The sequence below is a fragment of the Hippopotamus amphibius genome, chromosome 7, assembly GCF_030028045.1.
Source record: "Hippopotamus amphibius kiboko isolate mHipAmp2 chromosome 7, mHipAmp2.hap2, whole genome shotgun sequence".
NCBI lineage: Eukaryota > Metazoa > Chordata > Mammalia > Artiodactyla > Hippopotamidae > Hippopotamus > Hippopotamus amphibius.
In genome coordinates this window covers 77,161,992-77,177,925 of record NC_080192.1, presented here as the reverse complement: position 1 = coordinate 77,177,925, position 15,934 = coordinate 77,161,992, and the positions used below count along the sequence as shown (strand labels likewise).

Below are 15,934 nucleotides of genomic sequence, written 5' to 3'. Positions count from 1 at the left end.
TAAATTTAGAAAAATATGACCAACGCATGGACAATAAAACTATAGCATACTGTCAAGAGAAAGTAAAGTAAATGTAGAGACAGACACCATGTTCACTAGAAGACTCAAATGTCCATTCTCCCAGAATTTAACAACAAATACAATCCCAATAAAAATCCTGGAAGGCTTTTTGTAGAAACAACAAGCTGATTCTAAACTCTACACGGATGTTCAAGGACCCTCAAATAACCAAAACAATTTTGAGAAATAAAAAGTTGAAAAACTTCACCACCACCTGCTTTCAAGACATTACTTTACTATGAAACTACAGTAATCAAGACAGGGTAATAGTGGTATAAGGATGGACATACAGGTCCATGGAGACAAGGGAAACACTAAGAACAAACATCTATGTACATGGTTCATTAATTTTCAACACAGACTGCAAAAGAATTCAATGGGGAAAGAACAATCTTTTCACAAGGGGTTTTTGAAGTGGATACACATTTGGAAAAAAGTGAACCTTGACCCTACCTTACACCATGCACAAAATTAACTTAAAAACATCACAGACCTAAATGTTAAATATCTAGAAACACTGGAGAAATTTTTCATGAACTTGGGATAGGAGAAGATTACTTATATAGAACACAAGCAACAAATTATAGAAAAAAACTTCTCAAATTGATTTTGCTAAAATTAGAAATTTCTGCTCTTCAAAAAACTTCATTAAAAAAATGAAAAAGTTAAGTCCTTGACTATAAGAATATATCTACAATACACATAACTGACAAAGGACTTCTACTGACAATAAACAGAACTCTTAAAACTAATAAGACAACAATCTAATAAAAAATGAGCAAAGGATTTTGAATAGATACTTCAGAGAGAAAGAGAGATAGCAAATAAGTACATGAAAAGATGTTTGATGCCATTAGTCATCATGGAAATGCAAATAAAACCAGTATACTTTGGCATTATACACTTATTAGAATGGCTACAGGTAGGGTTAAGTGTTGGTAAGAATGTACAGACACTGGAACTCTTAAAAATTGCTGGTTAAAAAATGTAAAATGGTACAATCTCTGGGAAAATGTGTCAATTTCTCATAAAGTTGAACATACACTTACCATATGACCCAGCAATTCTATTCCTAAATATTTACTAAAAGGAAAATACGTACATAAAGACTTTTGTAAAAACGTTTATAGCTGTTTCACTAATAAACTAAAATTATATTCAGTCCGAGAGTCCTTCAACAGGTAAATGGATGAAGTGTGGTGAAAGCATATTACCCAGATAATGAAATATTACTGAACATTAAAAAGGAACAACCTATGACCTATGCAACAACATGGATAAATCTACATTAACATGAGTAGTGAAAAATGCCAGACTCAAAAAATTACACACTGTATAATCCCATTAACACGAAATTATAAAATAGGCAAAACTAGTCTATGGCAGCAGAAAGAAGGCTGGTGCATTAGGGGGTGCAGAAGGGGCACAGTGACTGAAAAAGAACATGAGGGAACATTCTGGGAACATGGTGGCAAGTCTATATTCTGAATGATGGTGGTTATATGTGCATCTAATTCTGTCAACATACACTGAACTGTACACTTAGCATGAGTGCATTTTTTTATATGAAAGTTATACTACATTTTTTAACCACAAAAAAATAAGAAGCATATTTTCACAACTTAATTTTTCAGAAGGAGAGCTTACCTTATTGAGTGCAACAATGAAGGGACATTTTTTAGATTTCAAAAGGTTGATAGATTCAATTGTCTGGGGCTCCAAGCCATGCATAATATCAACAACTAAGATGGCAATATCACAGAGAGAGCTTCCTCTGTTTCTCAGATTACTGTTGGAAAAGAAAAAGACGCATGAATAGAAATCTCAAAATTAATACCTTTATTTAAAGAAACTTAAATTTTTAATTTCTTTGTAAAACCTAACCAAAAAGAACAAAATGAAATACATGCATTAAATTCAAGTGCCATTAGTCCTTAACTTGCCAAATGCTTATGTGACAGACAGTGAACTAACATCAGTTGGAATGACTTAGTTCCAGAAATTACTCCATTATTTCTGCCAATTTTACTGACCAAGTTTTTTTGCGCTAAGGAACATGGCCAAGAGGCGACAGGATAAAATTCCACCTGTAACGGGTTTCATGGAGATAGACCAGGTATGTATTAGGATTTGCTCTTTCAAAGTGGAAAAGACTTCTCTCTACAAAAAACAAGTATCCAAATAAAGTATTACTAGAACAGTGAGGCACAGATGTGGATTGGCAGTTACAGGGACCACAGATCTCAAATTAGTGCCCCAAGATTAATGACTAGTCAGAGCTCCTCACTCACTGAACTTTGAGACTTAACGGTTTCAAGCAGTTTGATGACAAAAGACGCGAATCACTCTTACCTGAAAGACTCATGCCCCGGAGTGTCAATAATCAGCATTCCTGGAATCCGAACATTCTCTCTATCAAACTAGAAAAGGCGGGGAAAGTGGAGAGCTTATTAACAAAGCCAAAACGACAGACAGCTTCTTTACAAAACAATTATTCTGACATGAAAACTTCAAAATAACATCACTTCCTTTTCCAAATGAACTGTTTTTAAAGTGTCAATCAGCAAAGCACAACAGTTAATATTTTCATTAATGTCAAAAAGAATTTTGCAGAAAAAAAATGAAATGAGAAAATATCCCCCTCGTTAAAGTTATATAACTATGATGTAGTCTAAGTCTGAACAGATTATTAGTAAGTGATAAATAGAGTACTCATCTGAGAGTGATTATCTATAAAAAGCTTACACAGAAGAGGTTCTCAGTATTTGGAAAATGTATCTAGTACAATTTTAAAGCAATTCCAAACTCTGAAAAATATCCCAAAGTATGTTTCAAAGAAAATTTACCATATCAACTTAAAATATTAACGAATAAGTTCATTCCCTGCTTTATTCAAATACCATCATAAACACTTGATTTCCTAGACAAAAGTACAAAAATGAATGGAAACAACATTACAACAGGCCAGATATGGATATCCTCTTTTAACCTAAAGAGTAGCACTGACCAACAAATCTCTCTTACATACACACAGAGAACTTTTTTCTTTGCTTATCTATACTTCTGTCAATCTTCAAATGATTTTCCAAAATCTTATCCAATGATCGAGGTCAAAATGACTCAAATGCAAAACATTTCAATTTTGCATTCTGGTGGTCTTAAATCAAAATTTACCACAATTATTTCCACTTCACTGTCTGAAATACAAACAATATAATTACAATTGCCATATAAAGGTTATGCTGAGAACTTTAATACAGGCCTAATAAAAATCTTGCTTTTTAACTATGTTCTAAAATAACACCAGATTTCAAGTTCTGGAAATTGGTAGAATAAGCTGTTATAAACTCCCCTGACTAATACTGAGAAGTAACAGATAAAAACAACCAAAATAAAATTTAAATTACAAATTCAAAAAACTGTAATGCAAGAAAACTGTCCTAAAATAAAGATTTTAAACTACATAGTGAAATGGAACACCATGTAACTGGAAAACTGACCCAGAACAACCAAAACCAAGATGCAAAAAGGCCACGTAACTTATACGAGGATGAAAACCAGCTTGTAATCAAACCTGCAATGCTTTATATGAGAAGAAATTGAAGTAACAGTCAAGATAACTTAAGGAAAGAAAATGTGAACCAAGGATTTTATATGTAGCTAACTAACTTTCCAGGATGAAGGCCACAAAGTAACTCTTCAATATTCAAAAAACTCAAGGAATATTATTTCCATTACTCCTTCTTTAGGAATCTACCAGACAACAAGCTTCATAAAACAATTTCAAACAAACAAAAACTGGAGTGATAAGCTCATAGACCCTTTCTATACACAGAACTGAGACTAAATAAGGAATGAAGAGAGATAACAGCATGTAACAATATGCTATGTGTTACATCAGACAGCATGGATGTAACCAAAGAAGAGTAAGACTACTAGAACTGTATCAAAAAGATTCAGGAGCCAATCACTGAGCAAAGGGGGAACTATCTCAGCACAATAGTAACTGAAATGGATTAAAACACAGTAAATATGTTGAAATCCATGACTTTACAATACTATGATAGCAAACCAAACCCATCATTATTTTAAAAGCTGGTAAATAAAGGTGAAGGATGAGGCATTTATTCTGCCTTTCCTCCACATCCCATCTCTCAATGACCAAACAGTAGATGAGGACTCTATAGAAGTAATCAGATAATGGGGGGAATGATGCAAGTGGTGTCCACATTATAATGATTCACTAAGTTTTATATTAATCTCATGTGACTTTCACTATTGTGATATATTTAGCATAAACAGAGTATCTCCAAAGTTGAGAAAAGGGAGATGAAGAAAATATGACAGAAGGAAAAGAATGGGGAAGAAAGCAGAATTTAAACATGAAGATCTATAGTAAAAGTGGTAAAACACAGGGAAATGGCATCCTCTAACTTCAGAATAGTGACTGCCTCTTAGAACAAGAGGGAAGGAGGACTCCAATATTTAATGTTCTATTTCTTTAAAAAAGAGATCTGAAGGGCAAGATGGCATGTATTAATTATGAACGGGGAGCACATGGGTCTATTATACTATTCTGTTTTTTTTCTGTTTGAAATAATTTATACCTTAATTTTTGTCAGAGATTAAAACACATGAAATACAGTGTACTTACATTTTTAATCATTTTAGTTTGTTCATTAATAGCTTCAAGAGGAACATTGGTGGCACCAATTTGCTGCGTGATACCACCTGCTTCACCATCTTGTACATGCGTGTGACGGAGCTGGGATAAGATAGCAGATTCAGATTCAAATTTAAAAATGTAAAAAAAAGCAAAAGCAATACAAAAACAGCAAGTTGTAAACAGAACTGCCCATGTGTGCTATGGTTTCTATTAGTTTTTTATAAGATATTGCTCACTTATTCAAAAAGTTATACATCAATGCATGCATTTTCTTACTTTATCTAGAATTTTTGTCTTCCCTGTATCCACATGTCCAAGTACACAAATAACAGGAGCTCTTAGCTTCTCTGTATTTACGTTTTTACTATGTTCAAGTCGCCGTTTCTAGGAATAAAAAAAACACAAAATTAAATATTACTGCAAACCCTCACTACCATTTTCTTGTAAATTATTTTATGTACCATATAGAATAAACTCTAACTTATGTGGTGGTTTATATAAAAAGAGCATTCAAAAATTTCATTAGAACTTAAGAATTGTTAAAAATTTTAAAGCAATATATTTCAAAACTGTATCCAGTGTACAAATGCTATAAAACCTTTCAACTAGGACATGGTTACTGCAAGCTTCAGCCTAAGACATCCAAATGACACTTCCTACCTTCCTAAGGTACCACTAAGCATGAGAGCGCCAGTCTCTGAACCACAATGTGTTTACTACAGCATTTACTTCTAAATACTTCAGCTTTCTGAGAACAAAAACACAAGCCAGGGACTTCCCTGGTGGTCCAATGGTTAACAATCCACCTTCCAATGTGGGGGACAGGGGTTTGATCCCTGGTCGGGGAACTAAGATCCCACATGCCGCAACTAAGACCCAATGCAGCCAAAAATAAAATAAACAAATAATTAATTAAAAAAAAAAAGCCACACAAGCCAGCAACTTCTCTTTAAAATGACAGCCTTTCAAGTACAGTAAAGCTGGTATTCAAATGAAATAAGACTTTCACAAAAAGTCTGAAGTAATGTCATTTATAAGACTATCAATATTTTCCATCTAAAAAACCATTTTTGTAACAACTCTCTGATTTCTACTGCCAGACACTGAATCTTTCTATAGAAACTTCCTATAGTAATGAAAAAACATTTTGGAATGTCAAAAGTGTGATGCAAGTAATTACTAGCAAAGAGTAGTAGTACACAATAGCTCCATAATATGTATGACTCAAAGCAAACATCATGACCTTAGTTAGAACTTGATATGGTTGAAAACTCTTTCTCTCCCACAATTGATGAAGTATTGAAATTTTCTGGAGGGCAATGTAGTATATATAGACCATGACTCAGAAATTCTACCTCTAAGTATTTGTCCTGAAACAATGGCAAGGTAAGTATACAGAGACACAGGTGTACAACAGTTTGTTCACCAGAGTACTGTTTATAATAGCAAGAATTAGTAACCACTTAATCTTCTTTAGTGGAGGATTTCTTAATGTTTCCAAAATCGTAGGGCTGATACCCATCTGGTTGCACAGAATCACATAGGTATCCTACCCACAATGCAGAGTCTTACTTAAGAAGTCTGTGGTGAATGTCAGAAAATTACAGTACGTAGCAAGGTTTCAGAATCATGAAGTTTGTTATGGACTGAACTGTATCTCTTCCAAATTTATACACTGAAGCCCTAACCCCCAATGTGACTTATTTCGACATAAGCCCTTTAAGGAGGTAATGGAAAGGGTAAATGAGGTCCTAAAGGTGGGGCCCTAATCCAATAGGGCTGGTGTCCTTATAAAAGAAAATCAAAAATCTTTCTGAGCACTTACAGGGGAAAGGGCATGTGAGGACTCAGTGATAAGGCAGACACCTGCAAGTAAGGAAGAGAGTCCTCACCAGAAAACAGCCCTGCTAGCTCTTGAATCTTGCACTTCTGGCCTCAAGAACTGTCAGAAAATAAATTTCTGTTCTTTAAGCCTGCCAGCCTTAAGCAAAGTAAAGACGATTATATAAGTAAATATAAAAGACAGTAAAAGACAATTATATAGGTAAATATAAAAGATAGTAAAAAATACCTTTTCTATTTTCTTCTCTTAAAGGCTGATTTAAAATAACTTCACAAATAATTCTAAAGTTGCATGCTTGATTTTATAACTTATAAAGATGTAACAAATATTAAAAAGACAGCACAAAGGCAAGGCAAGGGAGGGACTGGAGCTATACTGCAGCAAAGAAATGACACCAGCAGAATCTCAAATTCATAGGAAGAAATCAGGAATACCAGAATGTATATAATCAATACATTTTTCTCCTTTCTTCTCTTAATTCCTTTAAAAGATATAATATCAAATAAGACATTAATAACACCACGGTTTTATTGGGTTTGTAAAATTTATAAACATAATATATGTAACAATAACAGCATAAAGGAAGAAGAAAGAAATGGATCTATATTGGAAGACTTTTTCTTTAACTAGAATTAAGCTACTAATAATAGAAAATAATAAGATACATATTGTAATGCCACAAAAAGACATGCAATATGTAGAAAATAAACAGCAAAATGAGAAAATTCAACTACATTCATAATTTTCTTGGGGCGGGGGGGGAGGGGGCGTGCCTGCACTTGAGCTTGTGGGATATTAGTTCCCTCATCAGGGAATGAATCTGGGCACTCGGCAGTTAAGGTGCAGAGTCCTAACCACTGGACCACCAGGGAGTTCCCTGTAATAACTTTAAGTGTGAATCAATTAAATACTCTTAAAGGCACATTGTGTGACTGGATAAAACAGCAAGATTAAAGCACATGCTATCAGCAAGAGACACTTTAGATTCAAAGACACAGATATAAATTGAAAGTACTAAGAATGAAAAAGACATACCACCTTAAATGGTAACTATAAGAGATTTATGGCTATGTTAATATCAGACAAAAAATGTTATTAGAGACCAGAGAGACATACCTATATCCTCAAGAAGACATAACAAGTATAAACACATACAAACCTAATAGAGACCCAAAATATATGAAAAAAAAACTCAACAAATGAGGGGAGAAATAAAATTCAACAATATATTTGGGAACTTCAACAGCCCACACTCAATAATGGAAAGAAAAACTACACATAAAATGAGCAAGTGTACAGAAAATTTGAACAACAGTATCAACCAAACTGACCTAACACCAGACCCACCAACAGCAGAATCCACATTCTTCCTAAATACACAAGAAACATTCTCCAGAAGAGATCATATGCTAGGACATAAAACAAGTCATTATTTTTAAATGACAGAAACTATACAAAATATATTCTCTGACCACAATGGTCAAAATTTAAAATTAACAGAAGGAAAATAAGGAAAATCCACAAATATTTGTAAATTGGAAAAATATACTTCTAAATAATGCATGGATCAAAGAAGAAATAGTAAAAGCAAGATTAGAAAATATTCTGAGTAGAATGAAAACAAAAAGAAGTCAAAATTTGTGGGATGCAGCTAAAGAAGTACCTTAGAGAGAAGTCTGTAATCATAAATGCCTATATGATACGGAGAAAAGAATGGTCTCAAATCAATAAGCCATCGCCCTAAGAAATTAGCAAAAGAGGAAACTAAACCCAAACTAAACAGAATCCGCCTGCCAATGCAGGGGGCTTGGGTTAGATCCCTGGTCCAGGAAGATCCCACATGCCGCAGAGCAACTAAGCCAGTGAGCCACAACTACTGAGCCCACGTGCTGCAACTACTGAAGCTCTCACACCTAGAGCCTATGCTCTGAAACAAGAGAAGCCACTGCAATGAGACGCCCACACACCACAACAGCAACAAAGAGTAGTCCCTGCTCACCACAACTAGAGAAAAAAGCCCATGTGCAGCAGTGAAGACTCCACACAGCCAAAAAAAGAAAAGAAAAGAAAAAGAAAAAGAAATTATAAAAAAAGAAAGAAAAAAAAGACAGCAAACAAAAATAGACAAAAATCAATGAAACTAAAAGTTGGGTCTTTGAGATGATCAAGATGGAAAACCTTTAGCCAAGAGACCAAGAGGGGAAAAAAAAAAAAAAGAGGAGACACAGATCACCAAAAGCAGAATCAAAAGATGAGACACCACTACTAACCTTACAGAAACTTAAAGGATTGTAAAAGGATACTATGAACAACTTTATGCACACAACTTAGATGAAACACAATAATTAGAAACTCAAAAATTACTGACAGTGACTCAAGATGAAAGAAAATAAGACGATAGAAGAAACTGAATTAGTAATTTAAAAATCCTTCCCCCATAAATGCTTTATTAATAAATTCTGACAAACACTCAAAACAGGAAATAATATAATCCTTCACAAACTCTTGCAGAAAATAAGAGAAGGAACACTCCCCAACTAATCCTACAAGGCTAATATTAATCTGAAAGCAAAGCCAGAGAAATACATCTTAAGAACATTACTGATCAATATCCTCATGGGACAAAACCCTCAACAAAATATTACAAACAACATCCAGTACCATATAAAGAGGATTATATACCATGATCAAGTGGGATTTATTCTAGGAATGCAAGGTTAGTTGAATACCAATTAACATAATACAACAAATATTAATACAAAAAGGGAAAAAATCCAAATCAATAAACATACAAAAAGCATCTATCATCCACTCACCAAGAGAAACTCTCCACAAACCAGGAAAAGAAGAGAATTTCCTCAAATTGATAAAGGGCATCTGTGAAAAAACCACTGCCAATATCATAGTTAATGGTGAAAAGTCTGAACATTTTCACCCCAAATACTGGGAATAAGGCAACTACGTCTATTCCTACCACTTCTATTCAACAATGTATTGGTCTAGCTAGGGAAATAGGGCAAAAAAAAGGAGAGATAATCAGCAATAAGATTAGAAAGGAAAAATTAAATTGTCTTTGTTAGATGACATGACAGTGATTACAGAAAATTCTACGTAATCTATGAAAAATTACTGGAAAAAAAAAATTTCAGTATAGTTGCAGGATACAAGATCTATAAAATCAACTGCATTCTTTATACTAACAATAGAAGGTTAAATAATGTGACTCCATCCACAAGAGCATCAAAAACAATAAATATACTTGGCAATAAATTTAACAAAAGAATCCTATACTCTGAAAATCCTGTACTCTGAAAACTACAAAACATTGCTGGATGAAATTTTAAAAGATCTAAATAAATACAGAGACAGCCTATTTCCATGGATTGGAAGATTCAATATTAATAAGACAGTAATTCTCCCTAAAATTTATCAACAGAGTCAATGCAATCTCTATCAAAGTCTGAGTAGACTTCTTGCAGAAACTGACAAGCTGACCCTAAACAATCTTGAAAAGGAAGAACAATGTTGGAAGACTTACATTTCCCAATTTCAAAACTTACCATAAAACTATAGTTATCAAGACAGTGTGGTACTGACATAAGAAAAGATACACAGACAAATGAAACAGAACTCAAAGTCCAAAAATAAACCTTCACATTTCTGACTACTCGATTCTTCAAAGATGGCAAAGCAACACAATGGGGGAAGAGTAGTCTTTTAAAGCAATGATGATGGTTAAATTCATTAAAAAAATGACATCAGGCCCTTACATCACACCATACATAAAAACTATCTTAAAATAGACCATAGAGTTAAAGATACAGGGAACAAAAGTATAAATTTTTAAGAAGAAAACAGGGCAAAATATTCATGATCTTGGGTTAGGCAAAGATTTCTTCAATACAACACCAGAAGCAAGCTAGCTCTAGTAAAAGAAAAATTTAACACATTGGATGTTATCAAAATTAAAAATTTATGCAATCGAAAAGAAACTATTAAAAAATGACAAGAACTCTTACAATTCAATAATAAAAAGACAAATTCCAAAATTTAAAAATGGACAAATGTGAATAGATGTTTCAACAATGAAAATTACAGGAATGGCCAATAAACACACAAAGAAATGCTCATCATCATGGAAATGCAAATTAAAACCACAATAAGATATACTACTTCACATCCTTTAGAACGGTTATAATGGAAAAGCAGACTATAACAAGTATTAATGAGGAGAAACTAGAACCCTCAATGGGTAAAAATCTTTAATTGTAGAGCCACTCTGAAAAATATTTTAGCAGTTTCTGAAAAAGTTAACCACAAATTTACCATATGATTCAACAATTTCACTCCTAGGAATATATCCAAAAGAAATAAAAACATGTTCCCACGCAAAGACTCATACATGTTTATAACAGTACTACTCATAATAGCCAAAAAGTGGAAACAGCTCAAATGTCCTTTACTTGGTGAATGGACAGTAATAAAATGTGGTACATTTATACAACAAAACACTATTTGTCAGTAAAAAGGAACAAAGTACTGACAGAGCAACAACACAGACCAACAGCCTTAAGTGAAATCAGCCAGACACAAAAGACCACATGTTATATGATTGCATTTATAATGTAGTTTCCAGAGAAGATGGCACTCTAGAGACAGAAAACAGGTTAATAGCTGCTTGGGGCTAGGAATGGGGAATGACTGCAGATTGGCACAAGGAATCTTTCTGGGGTGATGAAAATATTCTAAAGTTGAGTTGTGGTGATGGCTGCACAACTCTGTAAATTTACAAAATGTCACTGAATTGTACACTTAAAATGGGTCAATTCTATGCTATGTAAATCATATCTCAACCAAGCTGTTTAAAAAAGACTGTTGAGCTGAAGAGGTTCATAGCATATTGCTACATGGAAAAAAACATGCATCCACAAAATTTATTATCTTTTTTTTGGCACACGGGCTTAGTTGCTCCGTGGCATGTGGGATCTTCCTAGAGCAGGGATCAAACCCATGTCCTCTGCATTGGCAAGCGGATTCTTAACCACTGCGCCACCTAGGAAGCCCCTATTATCTAATTTTTAATTAATTTTTTTTAAAAACATGAGGCTCACAGATTCATTAACAAGGGTAGTTCTTGTTATCTCACTGGGGAGTGAGATAATGTGGAACTTTCACTTTCTGATTACATCTATTCTATTTGTTTTTAAATCATCAAACACAGTATACAAACTTTCTCTCAACCACAGGTATACAGCAAGGAAGCTGGTCTGAACAGGTGCTGTGGGAAGAAGCAGAGATACAAGCAGGAGAAGGGAAAGGATTTAATGGGTAGAGGCCAGACATACTGCTCAACATCCTAAAATGAAGAGGACAGTCCCCCACAACAGAGAATTATTTGGCTCAAAAGTGTCAATAGTGCTGGGATTGAGAAACCCCAATTTAAAATAATATACTTTGTTAGACCTTTAGAAATCTGGAAAATGTATTCCTATTTAGACTTTACAGAAGGAAAAGGCAAATACTGATATATAGGTATCAAAACAAAAATTGAAAACTAGAATTACAGGGCTTCCCTGGTGGTGCAATGGTTAAGAATCCACCTGCCAATGTAGGGGACATGGGTTCAAGCCCTGGTCCAGGAAGATCCTACATGCCGTGGAGCAACTAAGCCCGTGTGCCACAACTACTGAGCCCACGCGCCGCAACTACTGAAGCCCGCACACCTGCAACTACTGAAGCCCACACACCTAGAACCCATGCTCTGCAACAAGAGAAGCCACCACAATGAGAAGTCCGTGCAGCACAACGAAGAGTAGCTCCCACTCTCTGCAACTACAGAAAGCCCCCGCACAGCAATGAAGACCCAGTGCAGCCAAATAAATAAATAAATAAACTAGAATTATATGTGAAAAGATTACAAAAGGAAAGCTAAAAACAGTTTTTAGCTTTAAAACAGATTAGCATCCTCAAAGCAAACTAAAGTAGTTTTCAGCGTATTATTTATGCTAAGCTGACATAACTAAAGAAAACTTCCTTTTGAAGTCTAGTAGAAGAAGAAGTAGAAGTCTATTGCATTAAGCAGGGAAAATAGTAAGCCAGCTAGGTATGTGACCTTGACAATAGAAGCCTCATTAACCCACCAGATTTAAACAACTAAAGAGATCAGATGCCTCAGAATGACTAACCAAAATACAGAAGGCAAACACTCAACTAGAGGACAGAAGCTCAGAATACCTCTGTATACCCATAAACCATCACTCAAAGAGCACATTAAAATCTGGAAACAAAAAAGAAAAAAATGATGAAGCAGTCACCATTCTGTCTTAGGTAAGAGTGAGGTCCCTGGGTTAGACCAGTGTCAAAGACCTGTTATACCTCAACATTGCAAAAACTGGACAAAGACACCACTCCAAGACTGTATTTTTAAAAGTGCTCCTCAATAAAAGCCTTTAGTTGCATAGTTCTAATGATCACAGAGGAGTGGGGAGGAAAGGAGTAAAGAGAAGAGGAAAAATAAATACCTCGATCCTCCGTTTTGCTTTGTCATAAGCCCGTTCTTCTTTAGTTCGATCATCATCAGAGTCATACTCAGATTCTGAGCTCACTTCTTTACTTGGCTTTTTATCTAATGTTTTCCCTGCATCCTTCTCATCTGACACCTTTTCATCTTCTTCGTCACCTTCACTGCCTTCACTGTCTCCTTCTTCTTCCTCTTCCTCTTCACTCTCTTCATCCTCCTCCTCCTCTTCTTCTTCTTCCTCCTCCTCTTCAGGGTTTTCTTTTACTTCTATATGCACTGTGTTCCCTTCTTTCCAGAAAAGAGATTTTGAAATAAATGAAAGTTAAAAATGAGATTTCTATCAAGATAGAGACTTTAAAGGAAAAATAATACTGAAAGTGTACTAAATAAGGCAGTAACATTTAATATATCATTGATTCCAAATTAATGTTTACATACATCATAAACAAAAAGTGTTTGTCTACATGCTACAATGAAAACTGCCGTTTAACAGTAAAAATTTAATGCAACAACCATACGTAAGCTAATAAAAAAGAAAAGCATTTCTAAGCCAGGATACAAGAGAGGACAGAAACTCAGGGAGGTAAACATGATGCTTAGTACTTTTTTCCCCTTGGGGTCATTTGCTGATTCTGAAGGAGGCACGTGAAAGGCTATGCAGTGCTCTAATGGCTCCTCAAAGCTGAGGAGTCCAGGCATTGGGAGTACAAGCCTACCAAGGATTTCAGGGGGGCAAGGTAGATGGACATTGGGTAGTTCCCTTATTCTAGGATAAAATCCTAAAAAACTGTACTGTAGCAGTAAGGATAAACAAGAATTAAACAGGACCTCCCTGTTACTGGCAGATCACCTCCAGATTCTCTAAACTGCAAATGTGGAATAAGATGATTCTACGAGGGTGAGTCAAAAATTATCCGCACTCCAGTTATAATAAAACTTCTGTTGGCTGCACTGTCTTATCAGTGCTTTCACTTCAAGGCTACTGTCTCCCCAGTCACTGCTGTGCAGGTATGAATGTGTTACATCAGTTCATTTGTAACTGGGGTGCAAGCAAAAATGGATGCCCCACTTGTGATCTGCACGGAAGAAGAGCAGCGGGCAGTGATTCATTTTTTGTGGTCTGAGGGTATACCTGGGTGCCGTTATTTATCGAAGACTTTTGCACAGTGTGGAGAAAGTGTTTTGTTGCAAAGTGTGTGTGAATGGATAGAGAAGTTCAAGGCAGGTTGCACAAGTGTTAGTCATCAAGAAGGAACTGGACGCCTGTCCACATGGGTCCATGACTGATGACAACACTGAGTGTACATGTGAAATGATTCTGTCAAATAGATGAGTGACATTGGATTATGTGGCGAATCATTTGCAAATCAGCCGTGGCTCAAAGGTTCAACAATCATCAGTGCTCATTAGGGTGAGATGCTTAATGAAGAGCTAAAGCCTAAACTTCAGATTAAATGCAGAGGACTGCTATCCAAGGGTGTTGTGATCTTGCATGACAATGCACGTCCGCACACTTCTGCCTACACTGTTGACACTGCAAAAACTTCGTTTTGAGGTGTCCTGATCTTGCTCCATCGGACTTTCACCTGTTTGGTGCCCTGAAGGCAGCCTTACAAGGACAAAGATTCACTTTTGATGAAGTGAAGACAGTGGTGCATTCATGGCTCGCAGCTCAGCCTAAAACATTTTTTAATGAGGGAATGTGAAAGCTTGCTGACAGATAGACAAACTGTATTAAAAAGCAAGGATATTATGTTGAAAAATGATGTATCTGTCTTTTCTAAAAGTGAATTAAAATAAATTCTGTAGCCAGAGTGCGGATAAGTTTTGACTCATCCTCGTACATACAAATTCTCTCCAGAGGAAGAAAACACCACCCTTGACATCAAATTATTTCTACAGTTTTGAACAACTAAGGACAAAATTAATGAACCAGAAGACATATCAGAAGAAACAATCTAGAATGAACCATGGAGACTCAATAGGTAAAAAATACAGAAAAGAGGAAAAGATACGGTGATAGAGTAAGAAGGTCTTTCATAAGCATAAATAAAATCCCCAAGGAGAAATAATGGCTCATAACACTGCAAAACTGATAAAAACATATAGGCAGAATAAATAAAAAGAAAACAAACCTGGCCACATCATAATAAAACTGATGAAAACTAAGGACACATGAAAAACTTAGGCTGATAACCTGACTTTTTAACAGAAACAATAAAAGCCAAGACAAAGGACTATCTCTTCGAAGTATTAACAAAATTACAACAAAGCAGTCCTCATTCAGTATGTCACCTTCAAGAATGAAGATGAGATAAAGATATTTACAGAAAAGCAAAAATGGAAGGTCTCAGTAACACATTCATAGTAAAGGAAATTCTAAAAGTTATTCTTTAGGCTGGAGGAATTGACCCCAAATGAAGGTCAGAGGTGCAGGCAGAAGTGAAGCACAACAAAAGCTGAGAATGTGGGTAAACAAATAAACACTGACTTTTTTTTTTAAAGCTATTATGGGGTTTAAAACAGAATTAAAATAAATGACAACAATGGTATATAAATTGAGAATTGGTTAAATGTTGTTTATGTATTCTATGGTCTTTACACTGCCTGGAAAGAAGGTAATAGTAGACACTGATAGTTGAAAGATTCACCTTAAACTCTCTAGAGTAACCACTAAAAGTTAGTTAGAAAAGTACAAAACTTCCAAGCTCATGAAAGAAGAAAAAAACAAAATAAAAAAAAATCAAATAGTCCAAAAGATGGTTAGAGAGAAAAAGGAACAGAATAAGAAGAAATTAGTAAGATGATAAATATAAAATCAATTAACTATATCAAATGTTACATG

At 35.0% G+C, this 15,934-nt stretch overlaps 1 protein-coding gene across 2 annotated transcripts in view; it reads right to left on the bottom strand.

Annotated features, from left to right (window-relative positions):
* Positions 1-15,934, bottom strand: part of EIF5B (eukaryotic translation initiation factor 5B) — a 69,742-nt gene that overhangs the window by 15,482 nt on the left and 38,326 nt on the right. The window contains exons 10-14 of one of the 2 annotated variants that reach the window (XM_057740534.1): positions 13,091-13,377; positions 5,003-5,110; positions 4,715-4,825; positions 2,413-2,480; positions 1,708-1,849 (exon numbers count right to left, since the gene is read on the bottom strand). In XM_057740534.1, the coding sequence (XP_057596517.1) occupies positions 1,708-1,849; positions 2,413-2,480; positions 4,715-4,825; positions 5,003-5,110; positions 13,091-13,377 (716 nt within the window). The remainder of the gene's footprint in view (positions 1-1,707; positions 1,850-2,412; positions 2,481-4,714; positions 4,826-5,002; positions 5,111-13,090; positions 13,378-15,934) is intronic. The other variant, XM_057740536.1, reaches the window with a different exon arrangement.